The following is a 25,815-nucleotide window of genomic DNA, read 5'->3' as shown; positions in this document are numbered from 1 at the left end:
ACACGAATAAAAAATTGCAACAAGTATCAACTTGTAATGTAATAATTATTTTCTTTGAATGGAGTTAAGCTTGTTTTTGCAATAGCAATAGATATGCCCTTTAAAGAGAACCAGCCGATGCATGTGCTCAAGTCATCGTGTTATGCAATTTGTTGAAGGTGTGGCAGTTTTAGCAGTATGTTTCGACTATATCTACAATACGTATTTATAAGTACGCACGTAACCCATGGGCAGGACATACCAAGACGAGCAAGCGTGACTGAATCCTCATGCCATTGAAAACGATAGGAACTCTTTAGATAAATATCATCAAATTTAAGTATAAATTGAATTGAAAAATTATTACACATGTGGGGGGATTTGCAGACGGAAAAAATATGTATCGATGTTGAACAAAATAGACATTTTGCTGTATAGTCTCGCTTTGTTTACCGCATTTGCATCCAAATTGACAGGACGACAACCCTCTATGTAGAAGGTCACTTCGAGACTGTCTGCAAGCTGTTATGGCAGCGCGGAGGTTGTCACGTGCGTATTTATAAATACGTATTTCTAAATATAGTCGAAGCATACTGTTTAGTACAAAAACAACAGCAGTTCAATCCATTTGATCATGTTGATTTCGTCGCATAAAATTGCCAATATAATGAGGTTACGCGTTCACGTAAAAATGTTTATGATGATATTTTATTGGTACTGTGTGTCAAACTTTCATGGTCTTAGAGTCCGCATGGCGTACAACTTTTCATAGTAAGGCATACCAATATCCGCGCACTCCAGAATATCTTCATCTAGCTCACATCGCTCTGGTAGCTTTTTCGGCGGAAGGAATTTCGAACTCTCCATTGCGGTTCTGTAGAATGCATAATCGCTTTCATGGATTCCACCTCCAAGCAGCTGTTTTGATATCTTCCAACTCTTCACAACCTCTACCCCGGGAGACCATTGCAGCATGCTCTCTGTGAATGCTATACCAACAGCTTGGCAATATTGACGTAAAATAGACTCTGGATGATTCTGAAGATCATCGGCGTCAAAAATGACAGGATCTGTGTCACCTAGTTCGGGATTGTTTTGCAAATATTGTATGATTTCATATTGTTCTTTGTAATTGTACATGTGATGGTAATGCTTTTCTATGATTTCGTTGAGGCTCGATTCTTGAAACAAACCCCCAAATGCCTTCTTCCATGATGGATACATTCTATATGGGTGTCGAATTAAGAACGTATGACGAAATCCTTTTGGTATCAACTTATGATTGTGGAAAAGACAATAGGGAAGGTCTTTGCAGAACAGGTACTTCTTCCCTGGGTAGTCAGATTCCAGATTTGTTTTTGCCATCCTGTACGTAACATTGGAAGCATCATACACAAATGGATAGTCAGGAAGGTTGGTTTCTGATGACCGTTCGTAAGATATATCTTTTGCAATCCAACGAGACTCTGGTCCATAGAAGTAGCAACTTGTAAACATGCCATTGACAGCTTGAGAATTTGGTAGAAGGCTTAGCCATTTGAGGAAAACTGTTCCCATGGATCGATTATTAGCCCACAGGTAAATCCGATTGAGTTTGGTGTGTTCCGGATTAACGGTATCCATGGTAATAAAAATTGCACAGGCTGTAATAATAATAATAATAATAATAATAATAATAATAATAATAATAATAATAATAATAATAATAATAATAATAATAATAATAATAATAATAATAATAATAATAATAATAATAATAATAATAATAATAATAAAAAATAATAATAATAATAATAATAATAATAATTATATAATTACTGAAATTACTAATTACTGATATTACAACTTCGTCTTACATAAATGACAGGACCAGTTGCAAAAACAAACTACTGCTAGTGGATTAAAATGGCCTTTTTCAACACAACTGAGGATGAGGTGGTCGTGCGGTTAGAGCGTTGCTCTGTCAGTTCGGCAATATATATAAATGCACTTTTATAAATGCGCACGTGACCACCTCGCGCTGTCATAACAGCTTATATAAAGTAAGTTTCGAAGTGACCTTCTACATAGCGAGTGGTCTTTCTATACATTTGAATACAAAGGCGGAACAACATGAGACTGCTGTGCAGCAAAATTGTGTATTTTGTTGAACTTTGTGATTATATTGTAAACGTTTCCGTCGTTGAATGTTTTTTTTTCCCTTTCCTATCCCTTTCTGTAAAGTGGTCAATGCATGAGGACTTGGTCACGCTTGCTGGTGTTGCCCATGGACAACGTGCGCATTTATAGATATAACCGAAGTACACTGTCGGTTGGCCAGGAGAACAAGATCTGCGACAGTTCAAGCCTTCCTCTCTAATGTTCCTATTAATTCAGGAAACACAAGGTCATATCTTAAAATTCTGTCCATCAAAATTAACCAAAATTACACACAGGATTGCCTCAATACTCTATTCTAAACACATGTCAGTAACCAATCAGTTATCCAACTGACACAACAGCAAAATGCACTGATATGGAACAGCTTCCTGTGGTCCAGGAAGCTGTTCCATGTCAGGGCATTTTGCTGTTGTGTCAATTGGGCAACTGCTTGGTTACTGACATGTGTTTAGAGTAGAGTATTGAAATCGAAGTAATCTTGTGTGTAAGTTTGGTTCATTTTGATGGACATGATTTTATGATCTTGTGAAAAATTATAAGTTTCTTTTTTGGCTTAGTGTAATTGTAGCATATCTTCACACCTCAAACACTGCTTAGCACGTACATAAAGGTAGTCTGTGTGTGTCGTGTAGTGGTTCGGAAGTCAAGTAAAGCCGTGATGCTAGAGCTATTCGAAAAAAGACGGTGACCATTTCCGGTTCTGATATCTGCAATCAATCCTAGGTTCCAGGATCGTGCATAGGCATGCTGTGCATGTAAATCCCATGCGATAATAATCAAAAATTGAGGTACATCGCATATATAGGAAGAAGAGAGCATGGAACATTATGTGATCAACCCTCTAAAACATGTTTTGGTGAATCGGTGGTAGAACTATTATTCGGGAGCAATATATTCTTCTAGTTAAATGAGTGTGACCATATCGCCAGCCTCATCGAGCATTTTTCGTCATCAAAACTGAAATTTTGGTATCAGAAGAACGTTTATATTTTTATTATTACCCCAGCAAAATTTAACGCCAGATATATGTATCATTCCTTCAAAAAATGATAACCCCCATCAGAAAGACATGTACTTTTCTGACACTACCCCAATTCAATTAGCCTATGACTGCTATTAGGGGAGGCAGTTAGGGGTAGTACTTGAAGATTTGAGCGCAAGAAGACCGTAAGTCCACTTGGCCCCTCAACATGTATACACTAAAGTTGCGTATAGTTTTGTATAGTTAGGTAATATTTTATACATGTTCAGGGGCCAAAACGAATCTTTCAAAACCTTTCATGATGTTTTCACTCTGGAGCATGTATTAAACATTATAAAACCCTAAGAAACTATGCGTAACTTTAGTGTAAACATGTTGAGGGGCCAAAGTGGATTTACGGTCTTCTTGCGCTCAGGTTTTCACTTACTCTTATTGACAGTGACTAACCTTGCACTATTCAGACCTTATTCAGACCTCTATTGATAACCGAGTACCAAATTTACTCACTCCAGCTCATGAATTGCTACGATCCAGCCGAAATCCTTCGAGATTTGCTTCTATATTATCACTAAATCTACTGTATAAAGTATTATTTGTATTCATTGTGACACCTACTTGAATGTCTAAGGTCCAACCAGGTACCTTACGTAAAGGTGAAGTCCTGTGTGTTTAGAAACTGATAAACACGGTCCAAGAGTTTATCTATAATTATGCCTATTACTGATAAGGGATTATCAGATTTTCTGTACAAAATAATTTGAATCTGCACCCACAAACAATCACCAATAGGCCCATTTGCTTTTAAGTTTGTCATTTTATTTCGCATCTATATGTGACGTGTCATGTCAAAAGTAGACACTTTTGGGCAGGATCGTAAAAGGAGAAGTAGCCAACAATCTGCCCGGGGGTGATTTGGTTTGTTGCGAATTTGTGATGTTATTAATGTTAAAAACATTGGCTGATACTTTCAGACCTGAATATATCTGGCATCTGGTATTTTTTGAGACATTTTTCCAGGTAATTCCTGTTATATATAATAAATAAATATTTTTAAAGGCCCATCATACTGCAGTTACTGTCCGTTTTCCTATACACAATACACAGTGCTCTTTCCCATTGACGCGTGACCTCTACAAATAGCCCTACGTTAAAAGTATGGGGATATGACTAGTTAACGTCGCTGTGTGAAAAATAACCGGCCAATATTAAAAGTACTCTTCTAAAGTTCTAGAAAATATAGTTTTGTAACATGTCCTAAATTTTTACCTAATTTAGATGTTTGGAAATATTCGTACTTTGGTGTTTTAGTTAATGTTATAGGTAATAGTACATTGCCTAGTTAACGTCGCTGTGTGAAAAATAACCGGCCAATATTAAAAGTACTCTTCTAAAATTCTAGACAATATAGTTTTGTAACATGTCCTAAATTTTTAGCTAATTTAGGTGTTTGGAGAGGGTCGTACTTTTGTGTTTTAGGAAGGATATGTAAACGACAGATAACACCAAAAATATGAAGAAATTATTTCCAAACCGTGTTAAGTCAACAATCATTATGTTGCTCATTTTCAAGAATGCTGGTTTACAAAAAGCACGCCATTGTCTCATTTCGTGAACAAAAGTACACATACCATTGTTTCCTTTCGTTTCCTTTATAATCGGTTACCCAACTGAAGCTATAATACGCAAACTTTATTGCGACATCGCACATGAAAACAGTCACATGTGCACAGCCAGAGAAGATCCGATTTAATCAGTTGAGCTGTTTCAATGAGTGTTATCTTGGTTTAATAGCTTTTAATGGGGTTAAGTCCTGCAAAGGTCGAGATGAATTCTACTGTAGACATGACTGCATCATGTATCTCAATTTCCAATTTTATAATACCATAACTTACGAACTCAATATCTTCGCTTAGGAATGTTCGATTTCATTGGGGAAAACGGTGTTGTGAAGCCAAATATCTCTATTATTGACATTATTCGCAAAACGTTAGAAAAGGTTACCCAAAAACTTTTAAATGTCGTGTTATATAAAGAATATAGAAGGGTTTAAAACGTTTTCATAGAATTCAAAAACATTATTTGAAACTGACTGGAACATATTCAACCTGTTCTTTATGTGTTGACGAAATATTTGGCAACAAATATTTTACAATAACATTTTGACAACATTTTGTCATGTTGTTGTAGTGTGTTGGTACAAAACGTTTTTAAACGTTTTTATGACCTCTATAAAATCCGATATTTAATGTTATTAAAAATTTTCCCTGAACCAAAACTCAAAGTATAACGCGTTTAAAACGTTTTGTGTTAACTGGGTTAGTTGTATTGTAGCGTTTTTTTTGGTGATGTAAAAATTCTTAATATTTCGCTCTCAGAATCAGAAACCTATCTCTGGTGGATTTTCCGAGGCCCAGGCAAAATGTTAAGATAATAGTCATTACCCTCTGTTACTCTTATTGATATCCTTCATTGGGTAATTGCTTAAATCCACCAGTATTGTAGTTGCAACAAATGTAACTTTTAATGACTTTAAGAAGCTAGGGCAAACTGACCTATAATTAATTGAGAGAGCAGAGAAAATCAGGACTCAGCGGGGTTTGTACCCCGGACCTCACGATTATCGGTTATACCACCGGACTACCTGAATTCACAGTTGGTATATTGGTAATCTTAAGCAGTTCATGCTTGCATACTCTCTCATTATGTCATAGCGGCCAACTATAGATTAAAGTATGACGAAAAGACACTCTTCACCCTGGCAGGGCGCAAGACAACGCGGGACAGTAACTTTAGATACATATTTTAATTTACCAATACAATGTGAATAGTCAGTTGCGAGTCAAATGTTTTAAGTCGGATTCACTCAATGAAAAGGCTATGAAAGAAACACACCAAATGATAGGATTCAAAATCCAATGTTTATCTGACTTGTTGTTCCTCTATGGAAAGAGTGTAAGCCTGAGCCATGTTGATAATTAAATTCAGACGTGTTTCTTTGCAAAGCCAATACTTCCGCAAATCACCACCACCGGGGATTAAACCCGGGACCTCATGCAACAGAGACGATTACCCCCAACCACTGTACCACACTCTTCGTTAAATGTTTTGTATAATTTTGAAAGAATCAATAGTTATAGTTGTTTAATTGTATAATAAAGATATTAATAAGCGCCAAATGACATAAGAATCTACTTGTGTATCGCTCATGGACGAATGGTGCGCATTCTGTACAATTCTTCGTAGTACGACATACTCATATCGGCACATGCTAAAACATCATCGCTAAGTTCAGACCTCTCTGGTAATTTCTTTGCTGGAAGGAATTGCGAACTTTCGATTGCCGAATGCCAGAATCCCGACCCATCTCCACCATACAGCCCACCAGCAACCAACTGCTGCGATGCTTTCCAGTTCTTAACCGCGTCAATACCTGGTCTCCATTGCAGAAGATCATCTGTATAGGGAAGGCCAACCGCTTCACAATACTGAGAGAGGACTGATGCAGGGTGGTTTCGAAGATCATCTGCGTCAATAATGACAGGATTTTGATCTCCCAATTCCACGTGATCTTGTAGGTATGTCAAAATATCATACTGCTCTTTATAATTAAACTGCTTCTTGTAGTAGGTGTTTATTATATCGTAGAGATTCGATATTGGTAAGTATCCGACCATTGAAGAGTTTTTCCAAGATTGAAACATCCGGTACGGATGACGAATTAGGAAAGTGTGGCGGAACCCTTCTGGGATGAAACTATGGTTACCGCTCAGAGCAAACAGAAGATCTTTACAAACTAGATACTTTTTTCCTGGATATTCGCCTTCAAGTTGACTTTTCGCCCAGGAATAAGTGGAAGTAGATCCTTCGTAGACAAATGGAAAATCTGAGAAGTCGTAGGTACTGGCTTGACTCGTATACTTTTCCTTAGAGCTTAAAGGTTGTTCCGATGTTGGGTCTTCGCCAAAAAAGAAACATGATGTGAAAATACCATTGACGATTTGGCAATCTGGAACGTTACTAAGGCACTTTAGAAATACAGTTGCTAGAGACCGATTGTTGGCCCATAAATAGATGCGCTTTAGCTCGGAATGGTTTGAATACTCCATATTATGGTCAAGTGGTCTTAGCTTCAGTTGAAACTGTAAGAGAAAAAAGTTTTCTCCTTAAAAATAAATCCCATTCATTCGTAATTTACAATCAATTTCCCGTATAAAAATTCCTCAGTCATTAATGTACTAAAAATCACAAAATATAGAAATAGTTAGCCATTTACCAGTGGACTTCGGGTATATATATAAATGCGCATTTATAAATGCGCACGTGACATCTACAAGTCGCCATACCGTGTTCAACGATGTAAGATACCCGGATGTGCACAAATTCCACACGCAAAAGTATAGGCGAAAATAACAGGTTACAAGGAAAATTGGCTTTGCAAAATAGTGGCATTGATTGCAAAGGGCAAAATAATTTGACCCGAAACATAAACTCTTTATTTGGATTTTCCATTACGGTAAAAAAAAAATTTATGACGGAAAAGCTAGATATAGCTGATTTAAAAGTTATATTTCATTATTTCCGTGCTAAATGGGCGTGGCAATTGGCCATATTGATGACGAAATGTGATTCTTACTGGCATTAAGGTCAGAACTGGGTAGCTGCCGATGATGTTATTTGATAATGTTTGCACGTAGGGAACGTAGGTGGCTGTCATTTTCTTCGGAAGGAAGGGGTCATGGATTTATTTATTTGGGAGTCAAGATAAGTATCCCCCCCCCCCCGTAGCGCCGCCAATTAACATAACTCTGACCCTAATTTTAACTCTAATTATAACGTAAATTGAGGAAACTATAACTTTAGCCCTTTTCGGTATAATGACCCTCTCAAACCAATATGCTAGATGTCCCCGCCCGACCTCCTCAATTCTAACTTACTCATTCGCTCGCAAATGGACAAAAAACAAATTCAAAATGTGTTTTTAAGCACCTTTTGTGTCCCCATGCTAAATCGGTAATCTGTACGCCCTTTGTCACCCTTTGACGTACAATTTAGAGTATAAACACGTAGATGACTGTACATGATCTAATCATCCCGGCTGGAAGATGTTGAGGAAGACTCGTATGTTATACATCACGCTCATACGTTATATGACAATATGACGTACAATCACGTATGTTATGCATGGTTTGAGGTTTATTCAGCTAGTAAGTTAGATCTCGTCATACACATTATTGTCATGTTATATTGTAATTGTATACGTCAATTTTGTTCAGTTTGATTCAACCGGCTTATAAAGTTTTACTTTACACGGAAGGGGAAAGTTAGCAAAAAAAACAATTAATTTATGAGTGTAAAAGGGGGGGGGGTGGTTTTGGGGAAAGGGGGGGACAAATAATATTTATAAAATTATAAGTAAGGCGAGAAGAGAGAAACCCTGTTCTTAGGGCGAACGGACCTTTCAAGTAGGGTCAGTCGGTCGGTTGGTATTTTAATTTTAAATAACCCAAAAAATCACAAAAATCTGTAAATAAATTTCAATTTGAGAAAATACAAAAAAAAATTGTCCTGAAATTTCCGAAATTTGGGGTCGGCATTCATTTGTACAGGAAAAATTTGTTTCCCAATTTGTTCAAAATAGAACAGGGTTTTCGTTTTTCGTCGCATAAATAAAAAAATAAAAATAAAATAAAAATAAAAATAAATAAACATTAGTTATGTTTGTACATGGGGTGTGCTGTGCAATAATCATGATCCTTTGATATCCATGATTTATCCTTGCAAATTTATAGCATCGAACCTCCAGCCAATGTTCCTTGCCAGTGCTAGTCACGAAACAAGGTCACAACTGTAGCCACTCCTTCAATGGTCGCCATTTCAGTGATTGACAGTGATGTAATGCAAATATGGCGCTGGCCATCTGGTCACGTGCGCATTTATAAAAGCGCATTTATATATACAACCGAAGTCTACTGTTTACCCTGACAGAAAGGTGCATTTATATTTGCCTGTTTGCCGAAAAAGATCAATCCATTTACTTTTTTGTTGTTGTTTGATGTTAGTTTCTTTTATTCGCTTGTATGTGCTTTTATACTTAGGCATGAGTATGATATTTTACTTGAGGGTTCTTCTGGGCAGGGCCAACGATTTTCGTTGCGCGAAATATCGCGACGCGCGGCGGAAATTTGCCTTCCTCCGAGCAAGTTTTTCTGTGCTATTTACTATGAACTGTGAGCGAAAATGATATGTCCACCTTGTTTGTTGTTTGTAGCGTCAGATTAATGTACCATTTGCTAATCGGTCTGACTTGTACACTATGTACCAGTTTTGCTTAATTTCGCGTATCTGCCATGTTTTATCATCCAATCAATCAATAACTCAATGCTATGAACTCTAATTTAGAGACTTGGAATTCCTGACATGAATTAGGAGTTTAGTCTACAGTTCGGATGCTGAATACGTAAGTTTGAGTGAAGTTGGAGCCTGTTTATTCTTTACTCCCTGCATGAATTTAACTAGCATAAGTTGGTTGCCACTTTTTAAATAAACTTTGACAATTGACGATTAAATAAACACATATTTCCATCCATATCATGTTATCCAATTTCATGTGGCCATTTATTACAGCGCAACGTTCAATAACCATATTCAAATGAACAGTAAATAAAAGACATGGAATATTCCTTTGCTTTAAAAACAGGTTTTAATATTACAAGAAAACACTTTATTCAACACTTCTATCACTTTTATCATTTTTCTTGTAATATTTTTATCATTTTTCTTGTAATATTAAAACCCTAGATGCACGACTGGATACAAAATAATATTTCTCTTCAATATTATTGAAACGATCTAATGCCCATACACGTTCAATCTTATTGACCAATATCAAAGACCCTAGATACAAGAGTGGATAAAAAATCTACCATTGAAACACGCACAATGGTAGATTTTGTATCCACTCCTGCATCTAGGGTCCTGAATATTGATCAATATTTTGATCGTTTATGGGTCGCTTAATCTAGTTTGATTTTTTTGACGGTTGGACAATAAAATCACTATTATGTTCGTGTAAAAAGTGCACAATAATATATTTTATATCTATTTTTGTATCTAGTGTTTTTGATATTGATCAATCAAATTGATCATGTATGGGCCACTTAATGAAATTATAATATACTTATAAATACACTACCTTACGAAACAGCAACGAAAAACCAACCCTGGTAATTCCCAGGTATCCTTGGCTTGAAATGTAATTATTCAGGCTATCATTGCAGTTTAAACTTTAAAACAGAGGTCGATTGTTGCTTCGCCACGCCTTTGTGCTTTCACTAATCGTACTGCGTCTGACACACTGACATCAAGATGGGATCAGCTAGACGTGGCCTTTTTCTAATTGTCTTTATCATATCACGGAATTGTATATTTGAAATCTGCATTATCTGATCTGTATTATTATTCTAAATAATATTAATGATCAAAGGTCAACCAGGAATGCACTTTTACACGGGGGGGCACTCCAACTTTGGAGGTGACGCGTATGTAGGGCTGTTAAGACCCCGGGGGCACTCACATGTTAAGGTGGTACGGGTATGTGCGGCGCTCAAGGGTCCCTTTTTCAGGCTTAAGCCCCACATTTGGATCTGCTCCAGTTCTTTGAGCCTCAAACTCTTGACAATTGTAGCTCTTTAAGCTCAAATTTGGAAATAATTTAGAAATTTTAGCTCAACAGCCTATAATTTGGCCCTAATTTCAGTTCTTCAAGCCCCTATTTTGCCCGAAAATCAGTTCTTAGTTCCCAAAGTTCGGCGCTCCGCCGCACACCCCTACCAAAATTTAAGTTGAGTGCCCCCCCCGGGGTTAAGACCCCCTTTTTCAGCATTTCTGTCACCCAAAGGCCCCATATTTTTTTTACGAACACATGCTCTGTCACCCGAAGACCCCCTATTTTTCCATTTGACCTTACAAGTTCAATTTGAACAGCAACTTTCATTTATCACTGATTTTGTTACTTATTTTGAAAAAAAAAACAGAGAAATTTGAAGCCATTTAGAACTAGAAATTCGATTTTCGAGGTTTCTGTGGCGCTGTTTCGGTTCTCACCCAAAGATTCCATTGAAAAAAAAGGTCACGTTCTAACCCAATAACCCCATATTTTTATATTTTGCTCTCACCGAATGCCCAAAATCATGCTCTCACCCATTGACCCCTTATTTTTTACATTTTGCTCTCACCGAATGCCCATTAGTGCGAAACTGCCAGCACTACACCTATATCCATTTGTCCCCCTTTTACACCAGCCCGACAATGGGCTATTCTAGATAAAATACATATAGGCCTAGAACCATGACCTTAATCGCCCACATAGGGAGTGTAAATTTCAAACGGGGTTACCTAATTGAAATATATATCCATATTAATGCGGCCCATATACGTTTAATCTTATTGATCAATATCAAAGACCATAGATAAGAGAGTGGAGTAACTCCTGCATATATTGATTAATATTTTGATCGTGTATGGGTCGCATAGATCATGTCTTCCATAGGGGTGTAAGGATATCAACTGGAATATCCCAATTAAAGGAGGTGTGCGGACAGCGATTCAAACCAGTCAAAAGCGGTGAGAGATTTGACACCAAGAGGGTGCTTTGTATGTCAAACCTTTAAAAATGGGGTAACAGTCCATAAAACAGCATGCCTGCCAACCGTTCCGATTTAATCGGATTCGTTCCGATTTTTGAGGTCAAAGGTCACAATTTTTTTTTTTTTTTAGATTTTTTTGTTGAAAGTTTTTGGCGACTTTGGAACACCACTGAACCTATTCTGAAGTGCTAGGATCATAAGGATCATTCACAGTTAATTTTTAAAAAAATTGGAAAAAATTACGAACAAATTACAGTTTGTTATTTTTAATATGCAAACCATTAACCAATATTTACCTCTTCATTTAGCACATTATAAATGCAATGGAAAACCAATGCATCTATAATATGTGATACATGAAGAGGTAAACACTAGTTAATGGTTTACATATTAACCCTAACCGTACCGTATACTACAAAATACTACTTGACATATGCGCTGTTCGTGCATGCATCCCACGTGGTGTGATGACGCAATCGCCATAAGTGATATATAGGCACGGTTTCGCTGGCCAGCGAAGCCCAAGACCCGTGGCAAGGTGTCGCCGACCGTGTGCTTGGCATGCGAGGGGTCTCGGGTTCGAATCCCACCCAGAGCAAACAACTTCTTTCCTTCTTTTCTCTCTTTATTCCTTCCTTCTTTCCCTTCCCCTCTCCGAAAAGCCCCTAGGCGGTTAGGGTTAGGGATAACAAACTAATTTTTTCGTATTTTTTTTCTCAATTTTTTTTCAAATTACCTGTTAATGATCTTAGCACTTAGAATAGGTCCGTGGTTCTCTAAAGTTGCCAAAAACTTTGAAATTTTTTTTTTAAAAATTAGAAATTAAAAAAAAAAATTAGAATTTTTTTTAAATTCAAAACAAATTCAATTCAATTCAAAAAAAAAAAAAAAAAAAAATTCCAACCTTGAATAACAAGTAATTTAGGGTCTATAACTTCTTTTTTCCAAAGTTTTGTTTCACTTCTCGCTTCACTCTAATTAGACACCAACCTCACAGGGTGAGCTCGTGCTTCGCGCGCCGGGTCGCGCGCACCCTGTACAGATTTTTATTTTTACAATGTTGGCAGGTATGAAACAGTGAAAAAATACAAACAAATACAAACGAAAATTTTATCCCAGGTATTTATTTATATATTAATATAATTATAAAAAACATGGAATCAATCAATGGTTACAGAATACTATAATCAGTTTAAATGCTTTGTTAATATTTTAGACTAGCAAAATAGAGAAGGTAAATACAGGTCTACATTTAGCCCAAAACAAACAACCTTTGCCTGAACAAGATATCTTGTGTTCGGGATGACGTAAATAAAATATTCCAGTATTTTCAGTGACGTAGATCTACATGTATTGTCTCGCTACTTTTAAGGCATTTCAGATAGTGGTAACTAGGCGAGTTAAAAAAAAGACGAGTTGAAGTAAAGGCGAGTTACCCTCACAGATATTATGTTTTTGTCCACCTACCCCCACGAAGTAAGCTAAAGGCGAGTTACGACAAAGTCATCAAGTCCCACAGGTACAGCCCTTCATCTGATCCCTTCAACACTAACCGTACCAAACATCAAAAAACCTCAGTTCACAAAACATATGCACGGGCAGGTATCCAACGTGATACGATTGCGTCATCATGCGAACAGTCATATGGTCACGGACAGTTTGGCCAGTAAAGCTACACCCCCGTGGCAAGGTCGGTTCGTGCACGTGTCTGGCAACCGAGGGACCGCTGGTTCAAAACCGCACCCGAGAAAAAAGTTTTCTCTTCTTCTTCTCTCCTTCCTCTTTCCTCCTCCCCCGCCAAAAAACAGCTAGGGTGTTAGGGTTAATAGAGTAAATGGCCACCATTTCCAGGAAACACAAAACGTTTTCGACATTATTCCAAAAACATTTTAAATGTCGTGTTATATAAAGAATATAAAAGGGTTGAAAACTTTTTCATAAAATTCAAAAACATTATTTTAAACTGACTGGAACATATTCAACCTGTTCTTTATGTGCTGACGAAATATTTGGCAACAAATATTTTACAATAACATTTTGACAAAATGTTGTCATGTTGTTGCAGTGTGTTGGTACAAAACGTTTTTAAACATTTTTATGACCTCTATAAAATCCGACATTAAAAGTTAATGTTTCCTAAACCAAAACTCGCGTACGCGTATAACCCGTTTAAAATGTTTTGTGTTTGCTGGGTTAGTTGTTTTGTAGCGTTTTTTTTGTTTTTTGTTTTTTTTGTTTTTTGGGTGATGTGAAAATTCTTAATATTTCGCTCTCAGAATCAGAAACCTATCCCTGGTGGATTTTCCGAGGCCCAGGCAAAATGTTAAGATAATAGTAATAGTCATTACACTCTGTTACTCTTATTGGTATCCTTCATTGTTTAATTGCTTAAATCCATCAGTATCGTAGTTGCAACAAATGTAACTTTAAATGACTTTACTAAGATCTAGCAAACTGACCAATAATAAATTGAAGAGCAGAGAAAATCAGGACTCAGTGGGGTTTAAACCCCGGACCTCACGAATATCGGTTATACCACCGGACTACCCGAATTCACAGTTGGTACACTGGTAATCTCAACCAGTTCTTGATTGCATACTCTCTCATTGTGTCTTAGCGGCCAACTATTATATTAAATTATGAAGAAATGACATGCTACACCATGGCAGGGCGTAAGACAATGAGAGACAGTAACTTTAGATACATATTTTAATTGACCGATACAATATGAATAACCAGTTAACGAGTCGGGTTCACTCAATGAAAAAGTTATGAAAGAAACACACCAAACGGTAAAGTACATGAACCGTTGGGGACCGTTCACAAACTCTTGTTAGGGGAAGGGGCCTGATGCAAAAATAATTCATCGCGAAATTTGTTTCGGGGCCCCCTTTGAGACCTCAAACATTTCAGCCCCCCTCCCCCTTTTTGACATGAAAATTATGGGTCAACCCCATAGAAAAGCATATAAACTCAATTTTCCCAGGAAAATTTGGGGTTATTTTTTTCAGGGCCGCCCTTAGGAGGGTCCAAACTTTTCAGGCCCCCTCTTTTTGCAACAGACCCCCTAACAAGTGTTTGTGAACGGTCCCTTGTTCAGCTATATATGAATCAATATCATGACTTCAGCCAAAGTTTATCTGAGTTAGGATGATGCACTCTCATGGATCCTCTATGGGAAGAGTGTAAGCCTGAGCCATTTTGCCAATTAAATTAAATTCAGACGTCTTTTTGGCAAAGCCAATACTTTTGTCAAATCATCACCATAAACTCGGGACATCATGCAACAGAGACGATTGCCCCCAACCACAGTACCACACTCTTCGTTAAATGTTTTGTATAAATTTGAAAGAATCAATGATAATAGTTGTTTAATTGTTTAATAAACATATTAATAAGCGCCAAATGACATAAGAATATACTTATGTATCGCTCATGGACGAATGGTGCGCATTCTGTACAATTCTTCGTAGTACGACATACTCATATCGGCACATGCTAAAACATCATCGCTTAGTTCAGACCTTTCTGGTAGTTTCCTTGCTGGCAGGAACTGCGAACTTTCAATGGCTGAATGCCAGTATCCCTTCCCCTCTTCACCATAAAGCCCGCCAGCAACCAACTGCTGTGATGTCTTCCAATTTTTGACCACATCATTACCTGGTCTCCATTGAAGAAGATCATCTGTATAGGGAAGGCCAACCGCTTCACAATACTGAGAGAGGACTGATGCAGGGTGGTTTTGAAGGTCATCTGCGTCAATTATGACAGGATTTTGATCTCCCAATTCCACGTGATCTTGTAGGTATGTCAAAATATCATACTGCTCTTTATAATTAAACTGCTTCTTGTAGTAGGTGTTTATTATATCATAGAGATTCGATATTGGGTAGTGTCTGTTTATAGGAGAGTTTTTCCAAGACTGAAACATCCGGAACGGATGACGAATTAGGAAAGTGTGGCGGAATCCTTCTGGGAGGAAACTATGGTTACCGCTCAGAGCAAACGGAAGATCTTTACAAACTAGATACTTTTTTTCCGGATATTCGCCTTCAAGTTGACTTTTTGCCCAGGAATAAGTGGAAGTAGATCCTTCGTAGACATATGGAAAATCTGAGAAGTCGTAGGTACTGGCTTCACTCTTACACTTTTCCTTAGAGCTTAAAGGTTGTTCCGATGTTGGGTCTTCGCCAAAAAAGAAACATGAAGTGAAAATACCATTGACGATTTGGCAATCTGGAACGTTACTAAGGCACTTTAGAAATACCGTTGAAAGAGACCGATTGTTGGCCCACAAATAGATGCGCTTTAGCTCGGAATGGTTTGAATACTCCATATTGTGGTCAAGTGGTCTTAGCCTTAGTTGAAACTGTAAGAGAAAAAAGTTTTCTCCTTAAAAATAAATCCCATTCATCATTTTCCATCAATATCCCGTATTAAAATTCCCCAGTCATTATTGTACTAAAAATCACGAAATATAGAAATAGTTAGCCATTTACCGTGACAGGAAGGTGCATTTATATTTGCCTGATTGCCGAAAAAGATCAATCCATTTATATACTTGTTTGTTGTTGTTTGATGTTTGGGTCCTTATGGGCAGGGCCAACGGTTTTCGTTGCGCGAAATCTCGCGACGCGCGGCGAAAATTTGCCTTCCTCCTAGCAATTTAATTTGCTCCGCAAAAATCAAGTTTTTCTGCGCAATTTACAATAATTATTGTGACCGAAAATGATTATTTTGATCGTCTGTATTGAAATGTCCTAATTGTTTGTTGTTTGTAGCGTTAAAGTAATGTACCATTTGCTAATCTGTCTTGTACATTTACCAGTGTTGCTTAATTTCACGTATCTGCCATGTTTTATTACTGAATATTGGGCTATCTGAGATCACACTAGTGCATACGCACATTCAGTTACGGAGTTTGTTAAGAAACTTTGCGGCACCCAAGTAGGTCCTTGCATTTAAAATTTGTTTTACAGCATATGGTACTTGGTGGTACGATGAATGAATGAATGAATGAATGAATGAATGAATGAATGAATGAACGAACGAATGAATGAATGAATGAATGAATGAATGAATGAATGAATGAATGAATGAATCAATCAATCAATCAATCAATCAATCAATCAATCAGTCATCAAATCAATTCATTATTTTCAAAAGTATCACTGTTTTCACCTGTTTTATAACTATCCAGTATAAGATGGCACATGAGCCTGTTCTTTTTCCGCATAAATAACTATAATTATATATCACAAAAGGATATTTTAAGGTTGTGGCAACATTCACTAAAGCTACCACACATTTTCCAAAAGTTTTGTATGTCATCTGGCCTTTTTCTCCCCTGGGGACCCTGTGTACTTTCCAAAGGTCATGTGCCATCTTATACTGAACGGACTTAGCAATTGGAAACATATATTTTGTTTGTAAAACATATAAATTCATAACTTGGAAGCAAAACCAGGCTCTTTTCTAACTTTTCTAGTCCCTACCTTTCGTGAAAATTTCTTTGTCGCATTTATTTCCATTTCGCAAAAATCAAGTTTTTCTGCGCAATTTACAATAATTATTGTGAACGAAAATGATTAGTTTGATCGTCTGTATTGAAATGTCCTAATTGTTTGTTGTTTGTAGCGTTAAAGTAACCTTATTTCTTATCATAAATAACGAACCGCTCGTCTTGGGTCACTGAAATTCCAGTGTAGTAAGTGGATTCCTTGCCCCTATAATATACATAACTTTTGTTATCCCTGTTTTATTAGTTTTTGAGAAAAATGCGAAAATATACACAAATTTATCGAGGGGTGTAGTACCCCCTTAAGAAACTTTGCGGCACCCAAGTAGGTCCTTGCATTTAAATTTTTTTTACAGCATATGGTACTTGGTGGTACGATGAATGAATGAATGAATGAATGAATGAACGAATGAATGAATGAATGAATGAATGAATGAATGAATGAATGAATGAATCAATCAATCAATCAATCAATCAATCAGTCAATCATCAAATCAATCAATAAATCAAAATGAATCAATGAATGTATTAATGAATAAATGAATGACATGCTTATAAGTCTCGTGAAAGTCGATTCCGAGTTTATCGTCCCCCGCCCGCGTCACTTTTTGGAAACCAAAAATAGCCGCGTCAAATTTTTAAAAATGCCAAAACAATTCATTATTTTCAAAAGTATCACTGTTTTCACCTGTTTTAGCAATTGGAAACATATATTTTGTTTGTAAAACATATAAATTCATAACTTGGAAGCAAAAACAGGCTCTTTTCTAACTTTTCTAGTCCCTACCTTTCGTGAAAATTTCTTTGTCGCATTTATTTCCATTTTGCTTTAAATCAACACGTATTTTAGGTCAATAATTAAATCTTATGAAATAATGAAAAAGTCACCTCACCAACGTGGAAAAAAAAGTGACGACAAACTCGGAATTGACTTTCATGGGCCTAAAGCGCATTCTATAACTTCTATCACACTTTTTTTTTCAATTCTAATGCGGCCTATACACCATCAATTTGATTGATCAATACCAAAAAAAAGGACTGGATACAAAATAATATTTCTCTTCAATATTATTGAAACGATCTAATCTACAGTAAGCCAAAAAATTAAGGTACCAGTTATGTTCACCCCCTGTATATCTTAAACAAAGACAAATAAACTACGCAAAAAACGTTTCATTATTGTTAGGAAATTTACCCACAATTAAAATCTAGCAACTAATTTTGTACGTTTGCTAAATAATCACATGCGGATGATTGTCCTGCGCACTTTGACACCTCAATCACTACCCTACGAGACTCCTGAGAAAAGATATGAATGTTTAAGTACCAAGAGGTCGACATTATACAAATTGCAAAGAAGATGCCTATTCAATGGTTTTAGAGCTGATTCACTGATCCAAGACAGTTTCATTATTCCCGCCTTTTCAATTTGAATTAAAAAGCATTTTCATTGATGCATGTTGGATAATCCTTTACTTATTGTGCAGATGAATGATCAAAGACAAATGTGAATGGGTACTAAGACATTTATGTTTTGAGAGATGGGTTTGGAAAAGGGATTCAAAACAGGTCATAATTACAGCAGTTTGGAAGATACTGTATGTTCAATATGCTACCAAAACAGAAGGAATTGAGACACTTTAGTGGCCCTCCAGAAGCTTTGATCTTAATCCCTTGGAGAACCTTTGGGATCAGCTAGAAGATCAACAAGAAGATAATGGCAGATACAACTCTGGTGAAATTGCGTCGCATCGTTATCAACGAGTGGAATGGGATTGAGCAAGGTAACATTCGACGCCTCATTAGGAGCATGAGACGCCACGTGGCTGCTGTAAGGGAAACCAACAATGGACACACAAAGTACTGAAAGAAAACGAGATTAATCTAAAGTGAAGTTGGGAGCGGCAGTATGATGCCTGAAATGTGCTCAGCAAGTAAACAAAAAATGTTATCTGCATGCTTGTTGCTTTTTGTTTTCTTTTATGCTGAAAACTTGAATATGCCTTTTTGCAAGTTTTATTTTTCGACCTCGTGTTACTTAAACATTCATATCGTTTCTCAGGAGTGTCGTAGGGTAGTGATTGAGGTGTCAAAATGCGCAGGACAACCACCCACCCGCATGCGATTATTTAGCAAATGTACACAATTAGTCGCTAGATTTTAATAGTGGGTAAATTTCCTTACCATAAAGAAACTTTTTTTTGCGTAGTGTATGTCATAAATAGAACCAGAAGCCAACAGCTGCATCTTTTAGCTCGAATTTATGACCTCATTTTGTTGAAATTGTTCAAGAAATAAAGACACGAGGATCCAAAAACGAGATTCCAATTTAACAAGAGAACTAGCGCACTGCTTCCATTGATTAGCACGTTAAAACTATAGCGTCGTGCTTTTATTGATTCATTGATTAGAACACAAAAGTGCAACTTTTGATTTCGTTTTCTTCATTAGGATTTAGATCAACGTTTCTTTAATTCTCAACCAATTTCAACCAATAAGGTAAAAACACCAGAGCTAATGAATACAGGTATTGGCTGTTTGTTTTAATTTTGACATATTTGTCCCCTTAATAAAGGAGTGGATACTAAATCTACCATTGTGCGTGTACAATGGTAGATTTTGAATCCACTCTTGTATCCAGGGTCTTTGATATTGATCAAAAAATTGATCCTGTATGGACCGCATTACTGTAGCTTGATTTTATTGACGGTTGGACAATAAAAGTACTATTGTGTTCGTGTGAACAGTGCACAATAGTTGGTTTAAATCTACTTTTGTATCTAGTGTCTTTGACATTGATCAATCAAATTGATCGTGTATGGGCCGCTTAATGCAATTATAATATACTTATAAATACACTACCTTACGAAACAGCAACGAAAACCTTGATAATTCCCAGGTATCCTTGGCGCCTAGATGGTCTACGGTCAAGTCACCCACGTCTGTTAGAAACACAAGTATGCTTGACAGTGTGTTTTTAGAGAGCAAAGTCCAGGGGGTAAAGTTCTGCTTACAATTCAAAGTTCATAGTCGAAATTTCGGGGTTCGCTATCAATAAACTGGTAGATTCCAAAATCAGAATTGTTCAGTATTAAAGCGAGCCGTTATAATTATGCAAGATAATGTTGCATTCAATTACTTTTATTGTCACTAATCGTCTGATATTTTTAACTCTTTATGACCATTTTACTATTGAATACTTTAATTTTAATAAACATCAGTATAATTTTGAGTTCAACGAAATGGGTTCATCATGACTAATAATAACATATTTTTAATAAAATTCGACTATGGCATAGTCTATAATGACCTTTGACCTCGGTTGACCTCGCATTTTATTTCGCGCATATATTCCCCTGGTATCAAGGATTCCACCTACCAAGTTTGAGCCCGACCGGACAAAGTTTGAAATTTGAACCCTCCGTGATGACCTTTGACCTCGGTTGACCTCTTATTTTATTTCGCGCATATACTCCCCTGGTATCAAGGATTCCACCCACCAAGTTTGAGCCCGATTGGACAAAGTTTGAAATTTGAACCCTCCGTAATGACCTTTGACCTCGGTTGATCTCGCATTTTATTTCGCGCATATATTCCCCTGGTATCAAGGATTCCACCCACCAAGTTTGAGCCCGATCGGACAAAGTTTGAAATTTGAACCCTCCGTAATGACCTTTGACCTCGGTTGACCTCGGATTTTATTTCGCGCATACATTCCCCTCGTATCAAGGATTCCACCCACCAAGTTTGGGACCGATCGGACAAAGTTTGAAATTTTGACCTTTGACCTTGACCTCCGGTAACCTTCAAAACCACCCGGTCAACATGCTTTTCCCGATACATATCCATATCCGAAATATCGGATCGATGCATCGAAGCGCGGCGAAACGCATAGCCGGACAACCAGACAGACAGACAGACAGACTTCGCTGGTTATTTTAGTATAGTAGATGGTTATTCAATAAAAAAAAAACCTTTGCCCTCGTCACTGGACTTCGGCGTTTAGGATTCTTAGTACAGCTGCTAACCTAAAACATTGTGTAGTTCCTGTTAGACAAATGATAATTCCACAATATGAGGTACACTATTCAATGTTACTTTAAGATGTAGAGCCATTTTAGATTTTACCCCTGGTGACCACTAAAGGTCATACATTGGTTACAAATTTAAATGCTTGGATCTTGTTGACAGATATATACCAAATTACTCGTGTGATCGCAATGAGCACGAAACACATATAGAAAGGGTTTATACAAAAACGAGTCTCTTATAAACCATCTATGCTCAGTTTCCACCTCGATACACACGAGCACACATTTTCGTCAGAGCTTCCAAGCAAGCAGTGAATTGTCTCTACACGGTCATTGATTATACACTGCACTGTTGTGTGCATAGTATCGTAAGAGCTATGTGAGTTTCTAGCTGGAAAATGGGCCTCTGTGATTGTTTTTTGTCAAAACCTCAAGTGTTCCTTTCATCTTATCAGATTTCTTTTTATATCGAACGAAAGCTAACACTTCCCCCTAAAACAAAACACTTTTTCTCATTAGGTCAAAATATAACGCAATGCAATGTTTATAGCAAGGCGAATGTGGTAAATCTGTTGAAAACCACCTATCCCAGGACAATTTTTGACCAAAATGTAGGTTTTAAAAGTCAAAACCTCGAGTGTTCCTTACAATAATTTTCAAATTTGATGTCATTAAGGGGGTACTACACCCCTTGATAAATGTGTGACTATTTTTGCATTTTTCTCAAAAACTATTAAAACACTGGTAACAAAAGTTATGTATATTATAGGGGCAAGGAATCCAGTTACTACACTGAAATTTCAGTGACTCAAGACAAGTAGTTATTGATTTATTGATCAAATATTGGTTTTCCCTCATTTTTGACTGTAACTCCACAACTGTTGTCGGTGCTGAAAAAATATTTTCAATGCAGTAGTTGTAGTCCTTGCCTCTATAATATACATATATTACTTGTCACCAATTCGCTATAATTTTTGAGAATAATGCAAAAATAGGCACAAAATTGGCCAGGGGTGTAGTACCACCTTAAATGAAAGAGCACACTTATATTGTTCATATACTAGCCTCATTAGAATGAGCAATGGGCAATTCTCTTTAAATTGTAAATCCTGTGCAAAAGGTACTATTTTCGCCTGTTTTATAATACGGTTATAAATTCAATGAACTATAACTTTGCTAAAGAGCGCTTACAAATTGATAACGAATATATAGTCTGTGCTAAATACGACCAATCATTAATATGGATAGATGATGTTTTTGTATGATAAATCTCTAACGATAGGTCACAAACATAAATTATTGTATTGTTTTAACCCTAGTAATCAGATGTGTAATTTGGTATGTCTTTCGACAAGATCGGAGCATTTTCAACTTTTTACCCTTATATGGGTACAACCTCCAAGTAAGGTATCATGAATATTAATATAAGCTAGATATATTATGTGTAGTGTAGTGTGTTTATTTGATGCATCCCTTATATACTATGTCTATGTATGTATTATATTATACATGTATATATGTGTATATATATAGTATGTTTTTGTGCTGTGACAGTGTGTCAGCTGTGACAGCTCGTTTGATGCATTCCCTATACACTATGTCTATGTATGTGTTATGTTATATGTGTATATATATAGTATGTTTTTGTGCTGTGACAGTGTGTCAACTGTGACAGCTCGTTTGATGCATTCCCTATATACTATGTCTATGTATATGTTATATATATATATATATATGTGTATATATATAGTATGTTTTTGTGCTGTGACAGTGTGTCAGCTGTGACAGCTCGTTTGATGCATTCCCTATATACTATGTCTATGTATGTGTTATGTTATATATGTGTATTATATAGTATGTTTTTGTGCTGTGACAGTGTGTCAACTGTGACAGCTCGTTTGATGCATTCCTATATACTATGTCTATGTCTGTTATGTTATTATATGTATATATGTGTATATATAGTATGTTTTTGTGCTGTGACAGTGTGTCAGCTGTGACAGCTCGTTTGATGCATTCCCTATATACTATGTCTATGTATGTGTTATGTGTATTTTTTTAATATAATATATAGTATGTTTTCGTGCTGTGACAGTGTGTCAGCTGTGACAGCTCGTTTGATGCATTCCCTATATACTATGTCTATGTATGTGTTATGTTATATATGTTATATATGTGTATTATATAGTATGTTTTTGTGCTGTGACAGTGTGTCAGCTGTGACAGCTCGTTTGATGCATTCCCTATATACTATGTCTATGTATGTATTATATTGTACATGTATATATGTGTATATATATAGTATGTTTTTGTGCTGTGACAGTGTGTCAGCTGTGACAGCTCGTTTGATGCATTCCCTATATACTATGTCTATGTATGTGTTATGTTATATATGTATATATTTGTATATATATAGTATGTATTTGTGCTGTGACAGTGTGTCAGCTGTGACAGCTCGTTTGATGCATTCCCTATATACTATGTCTATGTATGTGTTATGTTATATATGTTATATATGTGTATTATATAGTATGTTTTTGTGCTGTGACAGTGTGTCAACTGTGACAGCTCGTTTGATGCATTCCCTATATACTATCTCTATGTATGTGTTATGTTATATATGTTATATATGTGTATTATATAGTATGTTTTTGTGCTGTGACAGTGTGTCAGCTGTGACAGCTCGTTTGATGCATTCCCTATATACTATGTCTATGTATGTGTTATGTTATATGTGTATATATGTGTATATATATAGTATGTTTTTTGTGCTGTGACAGTGTGTCAGCTGTGACAGCTCGTTTGATGCATTCCCTATATACTATGTCTATGTATATGTTATGTTATATATGTTATATATGTGTATTATATAGTATGTTTTTGTGCTGTGACAGTGTGTCAGCTGTGACAGCTACTTTGATGCATTCCCTATATACTATGTCTATGTATGTGTTATGTTATATATGTATATATGTGTATAATATATAGTATGTTTTCGTGCTGTGACAGTGTCAGCTGTGACAGCTCGTTTGATGCATTCCCTATATACTATGTCTATGTATGTGTTATGTTATATATGTTCTATATGTGTATTATATAGTAAGTTTTTGTGCTGTGACAGTGTGTCAACTGTGACAGCTCGTTTGATGCATTAGCTATATACTATGTCTATGTATTTGTTATGTTATATATGCTATATATGTGTATTATATAGTATGTTTTTGTGCTGTGACAGTGTGTCAGCTGTGACAGCTCGTTTGATGCATTCCCTATATACTATGTCTATGTATGTGTTATATTATATATGTTATATATGTGTATTATATAGTATGTTTTTGTGCTGTGACAGTGTGTCAACTGTGACAGCTCGTTTGATGCATTCCCTATATACTATGTCTATGTATATGTTATATATGTATATATGTGTATATATATAGTATGTTTTTGTGCTGTGACAGTGTGTCAGCTCGTTTGATGCATTCCCTATATACTATGTCTATGTATGTGTTATGTTATATATGTGTATTATATAGTATGTTTTTGTGCTGTGACAGTGTGTCAACTGTGACAGCTCGTTTGATGCATTCCCTATATACTATGTCTATGTCTGTTATGTTATTATATGTATATATGTGTATATATAGTATGTTTTTGTGCTGTGACAGTGTGTCAGCTGTGACAGCTCGTTTGATGCATTCCCTATATACTATGTCTATGTATGTGTTATGTGTATTTTTTAATATAATATATAGTATGTTTTCGTGCTGTGACAGTGTGTCAGCTGTGACAGCTCGTTTGATGCATTCCCTATATACTATGTCTATGTATGTATTATATTGTACATGTATATATGTGTATATATATAGTATGTTTTTGTGCTGTGACAGTGTGTCAGCTGTGACAGCTCGTTTGATGCATTCCCTATATACTATGTCTATGTATGTGTTATGTTATATATGTATATATTTGTATATATATAGTATGTTTTTGTGCTGTGACAGTGTGTCAGCTGTGACAGCTCGTTTGATGCATTCCCTATATACTATGTCTATGTATGTGTTATGTTATATATGTATATATTTGTATATATATAGTATGTATTTGTGCTGTGACAGTGTGTCAGCTGTGACAGCTCGTTTGATGCATTCCTATATACTATGTCTATGTATGTGTTATGTTATATATGTTATATATGTGTATTATATAGTATGTTTTTGTGCTGTGACAGTGTGTCAACTGTGACAGCTCGTTTGATGCATTCCCTATATACTATGTCTATGTATGTGTTATGTTATATTATGTTATATGTTATATATGTGTATTATATAGTATGTTTTTGTGCTGTGACAGTGTGTCAGCTGTGACAGCTCGTTTGATGCATTCCCTATATACTATGTCTATGTCTATGTTATGTTATATATGTTATATATGTGTATTATATAGTATGTTTTTGTGCTGTGACAGTGTGTCAGCTGTGACAGCTACTTTGATGCATTCCTA

The 25,815-nt window shown here is 36.2% G+C and overlaps 2 protein-coding genes across 2 annotated transcripts; both read right to left on the bottom strand.

Annotated features, from left to right (window-relative positions):
* Window positions 1–711: 711 nt before the first annotated feature.
* LOC140169471 (uncharacterized) lies at window positions 712–1,602 on the bottom strand. The gene has a single exon (XM_072192731.1). It carries the CDS (start codon window positions 1,600–1,602, stop codon window positions 712–714), a length of 891 nt encoding a protein of 296 aa, XP_072048832.1.
* A 13,597-nt stretch (window positions 1,603–15,199) lies between these two features.
* LOC140169469 (uncharacterized) lies at window positions 15,200–16,102 on the bottom strand. The gene has a single exon (XM_072192730.1). It carries the CDS (start codon window positions 16,100–16,102, stop codon window positions 15,200–15,202), a length of 903 nt encoding a protein of 300 aa, XP_072048831.1.
* Window positions 16,103–25,815: the final 9,713 nt, after the last annotated feature.

The sequence above is a fragment of the Amphiura filiformis genome, chromosome 14, assembly GCF_039555335.1.
Source record: "Amphiura filiformis chromosome 14, Afil_fr2py, whole genome shotgun sequence".
NCBI lineage: Eukaryota > Metazoa > Echinodermata > Ophiuroidea > Amphilepidida > Amphiuridae > Amphiura > Amphiura filiformis.
Note: the sequence above shows the minus strand (reverse complement) of the source record. Positions and strands in the feature narration are given on the sequence as shown.

Bases quoted from the DNA above. Each gene is read 5' to 3' on its own strand.
- LOC140169469 (XM_072192730.1), bottom strand. From the start codon at position 16,102: ATGGAGTATTCAAACCATTCCGAGCTAAAGCGCATCTATTTGTGGGCC.
- LOC140169471 (XM_072192731.1), bottom strand. From the start codon at position 1,602: ATGGATACCGTTAATCCGGAACACACCAAACTCAATCGGATTTACCTG.